At 39.2% G+C, this 7,535-nt stretch overlaps 1 protein-coding gene across 1 annotated transcript; it reads right to left on the bottom strand.

Annotated features, from left to right (window-relative positions):
- Positions 1-5,064: 5,064 nt before the first annotated feature.
- npvf (neuropeptide VF precursor) lies at positions 5,065-7,114 on the bottom strand. Its single transcript, XM_027014969.2, has 3 exons — positions 6,976-7,114; positions 5,831-6,210; positions 5,065-5,421 (listed from the first exon to the last, which is right to left on the bottom strand). Exons 1-3 carry the CDS (start codon positions 7,105-7,107, stop codon positions 5,373-5,375), a joined length of 561 nt encoding a protein of 186 aa, XP_026870770.2. The 5' UTR covers positions 7,108-7,114; the 3' UTR covers positions 5,065-5,372.
- Between the last annotated feature and the right edge of the window lie 421 nt (positions 7,115-7,535).

Here is a 7,535-nt window from a genome sequence, read left to right as displayed (position 1 = left end):
TGCTTGTCAGTATGTTTGTATGTTGTATTTCTGAGGACTCCTATACAAGCTTAATCTGAATAGTGGCTCGCAACCATTTGGACACTGCTGTGTTTTAAATATTGTCAGGATTTAAACATTTACTGTGAAGAGCTTGCAAAGTTGTTCATTTTATGAAGTGAGAGGGGTGGGCCCTATGAGTCTCTAATGGTTTCACACAGGATATTTGACATCTTCTCTTCTGTATAACTGTCATTATTTAATTTATTTTGCTCTTTATCTAGCAGTACTCACGCAGTTGCAGAAATAGAAAGATCACAGCTGGGTCCAAGTGGGCTGGCTAGGGATGTTGTCACGGCACGGCCCCTCCCCCCTCAAGTCTGTGTGTTCGTATTGCCACGCCCTCTTGTGTCGTTCACCTGATCCCTGTTGTGTGTAATTGTCATGCGTGTATATAAGTCTCGTTTCGTATCGTCAAAGTTGTCGGTGTTTGATCTAAGTAGTCTGTTTTAAGACGTGTATGTTTATGTTCAACGTGTCTCGTCCCCGCATCCTACTTAACCCTCGTCTTTCACAGAAACACCGACCTACCAAGGATGCCTGGAAAGGCAAAAAGAAGAAGGGAAAGAACGCGCAGCATGTGCAGGGAGGTCACCCTCCTGACTCCAGGTGCGGAAGCAGGGGAGGCGTACGGAACCCCGGCGGGCGACCTGGACTGGTACAATGACTTCCAGTACTCGGAGTCGGAATTGTGCATGATCACTGAAAATACGGTTAATTGAAAATCAGGTTTAATTTTTGTCTCGAAAAGCCGCCCTAAAACTAATTGTAATAAACTGAGACAGTGCAGAATTTCACATTTCACAATTGTGCATGGCATACTGTTAATTACTATGCACCTTTGAAATGCACCCATAAGATAAATGTATCTAACAATGAGACCAGTGTATAGGGCTTTATACTCATTTAGTCATCCAGGAATTGGCATGACATGCATGCTCAATATACACCTGTAGAGGCTTGAATACACAGCACTGGAGATGCGAACCTGTGTTACTTAAATAGGGAATTAAAAGAGAGACAGGTGCAGACTGGTGATTTTGCATGAATAAGTGGTTGTGAATTGCGATTGGTGGATCGTTGGCTGATTGACAAGTGGGTTACCCACCTAATTCCAGTTATAAAAAATAATTCCATATTTAAAGCAAACGTACCAGCTGTATGGCATAAGTTTTACAGGGTTGAATGTCACTGTTGTATATCACAGATGACATTATCACAGGGATGAGACGAGACAATAAATATTGCCAAGAAAATATATAAATTTGTTGAACCTGTCCAAGATGGATATGCCATACTTAAATCTTAGAAACAAACAAACAAAAAAAACCCAAAACTGTCTCCTTTTAAAAGTACCCACGTACTGGGTTCTAACTGCTAAAGTTCTGCCTGCTTTGAATATGTGTGACACTGTCCCGGAATTTATCCGCTGAGAATGTATCTTTTGTAACTGGTGGCTTACAATGCCAGCTTTCTGGCACTAGAGGGAGGCTTTGCGCTGGGAATGAATCAATGCTCATTAACCTGATCTGCCACAGGTGGCCTCACCTCTGTATAACTGCTTCACAAGGGTCACTCTTTCTGAAGCATTGGAAGGGTCTTCGGGCTTGTCTGGCCTTTAATGTCTGTTGTTTCTTCTCGAGAGGGTCCCCTCACCATTGGTTGTTTGTAGGAGTATCTTCTGGTTGTAGGGAGGGATACTGCATGTTTGCTGTCTGTTGTGGTCAAGGCCACATAATAGTGAATACCCTGGTATGATCCCCACACTGAGCTGGTCTAGTGGTGTTTTTCTCACCTGTAATTCCATCCCATTTGGCTGGACAAGGCCCCAACTTCCTTATATCCTCACCAAGCACTTCCTTCTTCAGAGGTTATCTATATTTCTCTCTGTGCTTTTAGTTCAAACCCTGCCTCAGTTGTACGGTTACCTTTTCAGTTATCTTTTTTTGCCTCCTTTTGTCTGCTCCCTTTCCCTGCTCCACCTCACCTGCATTTGGGTCCATCTAGGAGGTCCTACACTCCAGGATGCTTTACCCAATTATTCCAACAGCCTGCTGCCCCGTGCATTTTTGGTGTGATCCATGAACATAAAGTTCTTCATGTAATACACTGAAATGAATGCTTTTTCTCCCCTTTGTTGGGTCTACAGTTACCATGATTCATCAGTCACACCCTGTTCTTTCTCCTGCGTGATGCCACATGACAGAACTGACATTAATAGTTATATTTCAGGTGTGTGTGTGTGTGTGTGTGTGTGTGTGTGTGAGACTGCAGTGTTTAGTTTTTGTAATTTTACAAATGGAGTAGAGAGGACTCTGCTTTATTGAATTACCGCACAGGTTAAGATGTCTAACTTAGACCAATCTGACACTGAAGAAAAACGTTTTGTGGACATGAATGAATGACTCTTTTCTGCACTGTGGAATTGGTCTCAAGAACTGATAGTCGGTCAGAGAGACTGCAGTTTCACAACTAGTTTGGTTTGAAGATGGTACGTTTATATGAATGAGATTGGAGCTGGACTGGAGTGCCTCTATGGTTTGAAACGGTTCTGAAGTGAAACTGAACTCAGTTTGTGTCCTCTTATAGCTCATCCTTCATATGAATTATTAAATTAGCAGTCATAGAAATCTGAGATTAAATCATATCACCACACAAACACTGTTGAATGAAATAATAAAATCACCAGTGTCACTAATCAAACTGTTATCTGATCAACCCATCTTTTTTTGACAATTAGTGCTAATATTACATCAATTACTAAAGAACCAACATGTTGCATTTGTTTTGAAATATCAGACTGTTACCTACTCCATACTGAACTGTCCTTCATACAAAACTGTCCTACTGAACTGTTACATTGCTCTAAGACTAAGATTCAATTTGTCATTGCACAGCACAAGGCAATGAAATGCAGTCTTCACATATCCATCCCATCTTCTTTTAGAGGTTCAGCCATTACACAAAACCCCAGGAGCTGAGAGGTTTAAGGGCTTTGCTCAAGAGCCCAACAGTGGCTGCATGGCAGAGCCAGGATTCAAATGCACAACCTTCTGACTGACACCCTCAAACCCTATACAGTAGGCTACCACTGTCCTATTCTATACTGAACTATTGCATACCAAACTTTACTACTCTATACTGAACTGTCCTACTCCATATGGAACTGGTCTACTCTATTTTTAAGTGTTCTGTTGAAGTATGTTACTCCATATTGAACTGTCCTACTCCATACTGTCCAGTGGCAGCTGGTGAAAAATGTAACCTCTAGGCTGTAGGCAACATAGATTCACCAACCCTGCCAATACAACTTAACAAAACTAGCAGGGCTCTGCGAAATGGCCAGTAATGATTGAATTATTGAAAATCAACAGAATAATAAATTACTATCATTAGTTTCATTTAATGTACTCAGGAGCAGTATGCGCCATTATAAAAAGTTGAATATTTTGTTAACTGAAATAGAAGGTTTGCATTTTAAAAGTTAATGCAGCTATATCTAGCTATATATTAGGTATCAAAAGGAAATTACACATTACAACTTGTTTATACTTCGCAGTGGTAACGCGAGCTCATCTTAACTCAGCTCGCTAGATCCACCAATAAAATACATACACTGCGTCCCAATTGTGTACTAAACACTAATACTATAATGTATATAGATTATCTACTTAGCTAACATTCGCAAGCTACTAGCTAAACAAGTTAACCTAGTTAGGTTAAAAGTTAGCGAACGCTTGCTAGCTCAATTCGATAGGACCACTAAATTAACTACACAAGCTGTTCGCGGTTACCAAACACCGACGCAAACGAAGGTTTCAGTAGTTCTCTGGTACTATTAATGAAAAACTAACAACAAATGCACAACTTGACTAGGGTCTACAACAAATGCGTTCCGTTCAAACTTCCAGCCATCTTAGTAAGCTACTCAGTAACGTGTAGTTTTTCAACTTCCACCAAAGCTGCCTTAAGAGCATTTTAGAGATCTTATAGAATTTGGAGGCGCCTGAAATTCCGTGTCTTGATTAACTGCGTATATCATCGTTAACAACACGAGCTGTCTCTACTCCACCACTGACTGGACTGCATGCGGCGATAAATGAAGCGTCCTTCAGCCACCAGTTTCGAGGACGCTGATTGGTTAAATTTATGTTGCTATGTGCGTATTTTGTGTCAACAACGGACAGCAATTGGCTGCACCGCTACTAGGACTGGACTATATTACCAGCGCCCCAGAAGAGATGACTAATGTACCACGAAGCTAATTTCCCCCAGTATATTTTATATATTGTACATTATTGTGCATTTCTAGTAAACGCATGCTTAAAATAATTAGCTATTGATTTTTATTTAAAAAATTAGAATAACTAACAATTTCCACCTCTCTTAGTCAGCCACCACTGGAACTGTCCTATCCCATACTCAAGTATTGCAGAAAATTGGGATAAAGCCTTACTTTAAGCGTTTTCCCTTTCCATTACACTAGGTCTTTACTGTCGATAGATTTCTATGATGTCTCTTTCGCTCAAGTTTTTGTACCTAGAAAATCTTTACACATTATTATTTTCCTTTACATTTTATTATTGCATGTCGAGCTACAGTTCAGACCATTCAAAACAATAGGCTGCATTTCCAAACAGCACCCAGGATCGGATTACAACCATAAAGCTCCTTTTGAACTTTTTTGCTTCCTACAGCAAACTAAAACATGTGGAGCTTTATTTTGTTTTATGCTGAATTCAAATCTGTTTTTAGAATTTTTCTATCATGTATGTGATTTACCTGGGTAAATTTACATTAGGTACGTTTTAAATATTCATAAATATGGCTCATATTACACTTAGAATATGTAAAGCATACTTATAAAATGTGCAATGTATGTTTTTTGTCTATATTTTGCCTCAGGAACACCCCTCTTCAGTGTCCAGCAGTATTCTGCCAATATAGACAGGATCCACTTACCTTGGTACCCCTACTATACATAATGACATGCCATTATATGGGAAAAAACGATGGGTGATAACAGAAATTCAGGAAAATATATTTAGATTCAGCATGCAAAAATACATCATAAACCTTTTTTCTCAGAAAGCAAAATCACTTGATGAGTGTAATTACTGCCACTGAACACTGCTAAAACCTTTTTTCCCCCAATAGCATTTAGTAATTTTTTTCTTCTTTGCTGTTGTTTTCTTTAAAACAAAAAACAAAAAAAAAAACCTCACAATTTTTACAATTGTTTTATTTTTGTTACATTTTATTATCTATGCACACGTTAGGCAGGAACATGCCGGCCGTTCTTTGCACTTCCTTATTCTAAGTCAGTGGATTTTTTACTCTTTAAAGCTTTTGTCTTCAAGCATGTAGTCATAGTCTTGTGTCCTGTGAGATAGATTAAACAGGGCAGTTAAATAATGTATTAATTTTAGAGACAGTAAAGGAACCTCATCTCTAAAATGTAATAAAGTTTCAGTACAGTACTGATCATGCAATTGACAACTGAACATTTAAAGAATGTGCACGGAAAGTGTCCTAGGAGCTGTAAATCATTATTACCTAATATACTGACTTTATCTGATATATTTAATGTAGCTTAGCCTATGATACAGAACTGTCAAATGTCTTTGACATTACAGGCAGGTGAAATTGACTTTTATTTCAATTTCAACAGTATATGGAATACAATTAAGTTTTCTTATTAGATTAAAAGCACTTTTCACATAACTGGCAATTGACGAATCATACTGGGGTTCTTAACAGCTGCCACATCATCTGATGTCGAAAGTATTACCTCGGAAACGACGATTCGAGGGTCCGGGTGAGTACAGCCAAAGCATGGATAGGATCCACAAAAAATGCGGTCCGTCCAAATCTTTGCGGCAGCGTCGCCGATGGTGGAACTTGGGCTCGCCTGCACTCAGTACACACCTGCCTGACAGTGGAGCCACCGGACCGGCCGAACCTCTGCGGGAGGTTAATGGAGGATTTAGGTGTTCGTTCGATGTATGTGTCGCGGCCGAAGCGAAGTGGAAGGTTGGCATGCAGATGGGATGGTTTCGCTGATATCGGCTGAAGTCGGAGAATGGTCGGCGAGTTCACTCTGCTGGTAGTTGGGACCACGTTGAAAGTAAAGTCATCCATTTCTAGACTTCGTGGAATATCTTGATTGCTCTGTGAGAGGTGTGGACATAGTAAAACGAACTATTAAGAGTAACAGTTGACATTTATGTTTTATCAAAGCATCAAAATATATTTCATGTCTAACAATCTTTTGAACAACAGGTAAAGCAAGTTTATTTATTTATTTATACAGCACATTTCATCATACACAGAAATTAAAGGTACTTTACAAATAAACGAAAAGGAGGATTTGTTGTAGGCTACACACTCAATTTGTACAGGGTTGATTCTTGTACCTGTTCTCGTTATATTCTCCTTAGAGAGAGAGAGAGAGTGACAGAGAGAATATATATATATATATATATATATATATATATATATATATATATATATGTTCTCTCTCTCTCTCTCTCTCTCTCTCTCTCTCTCTCTCTCTCTCTCTCATTTGCTCTCATTTCTCTTTGACCAGTGGTCCAGTGGATAATTGTCATGAATTAATGTCTTACTTCCCCTAATGAACATTAGGAAAGTAAGTAAAGATGTTTTCCACACTTTCTGCTTCACTCACTTATTCATTGTGTGTGTGTGTGTGTGTGTGTGTGTGTGTGTGTGTGTGTGTGTGTGTGTGTGTGTGTATAAAATGTACCTTTACTTGAAACCCTGAAGAGAATTTTTTTTAATTAGGATAATTTTAGGAATAGGTTTAACATAACAGTATAAAACATCTTGAGATTTTACATTGTAAACTGTTTGTAAGTGTAATACAAGTGTATATGATAAGTAATAAAATGTATATATGTAATAAGTTTCACTTACCTCTGAAAATATTCTGCTTGTGATTGTGTTGGGGTCATTGTTGCCAGCCAGTGGAAGCGTGACAGCACTAACATCCCGGAACATTAGGCCACCCAGAATCCCTAGGGTTAAAGTGAACGCAGGGAAAGGCATCTTCCAGTCTTCCTCACAGGTCAAGACATATTACTGTGTATTTATACATTAGCACCCGTACTCCGCACACACACACACACACACACACACACACACACACACACACACACACATTCCGCATGGAACAGTCACTAAATTGAATGCTTATTACAGGGACCCTGCATGAGACCATTTTGTGCATTCACTAATTACATTCTTTGTCAAGTCTTAGCAACAGCGGACGGGGGGCAGGACAACTGAAGAGGAGATGGAAGTATTTGTCTATGATGCTTTGCGTGGGATCCATATTTAAGCAGAGGGTGTATAGAGCACTGTTAACATTTAAACCCAAGAAGCAATGGAAAAAAAAAGACTTGTACATTTTGTGCCTACTGTCAGTCTTGCCACATTGTCTTGTATTGAATTGAAATACGATTATCACATATTCA

Source organism: Electrophorus electricus, chromosome 8 (assembly GCF_013358815.1).
Source record: "Electrophorus electricus isolate fEleEle1 chromosome 8, fEleEle1.pri, whole genome shotgun sequence".
Classification (NCBI taxonomy): Eukaryota; Metazoa; Chordata; class Actinopteri; order Gymnotiformes; family Gymnotidae; genus Electrophorus; species Electrophorus electricus.
The sequence above is the reverse complement of the archived record's forward strand: the minus strand, read 5'-3'. Positions and strand labels throughout refer to the sequence as shown.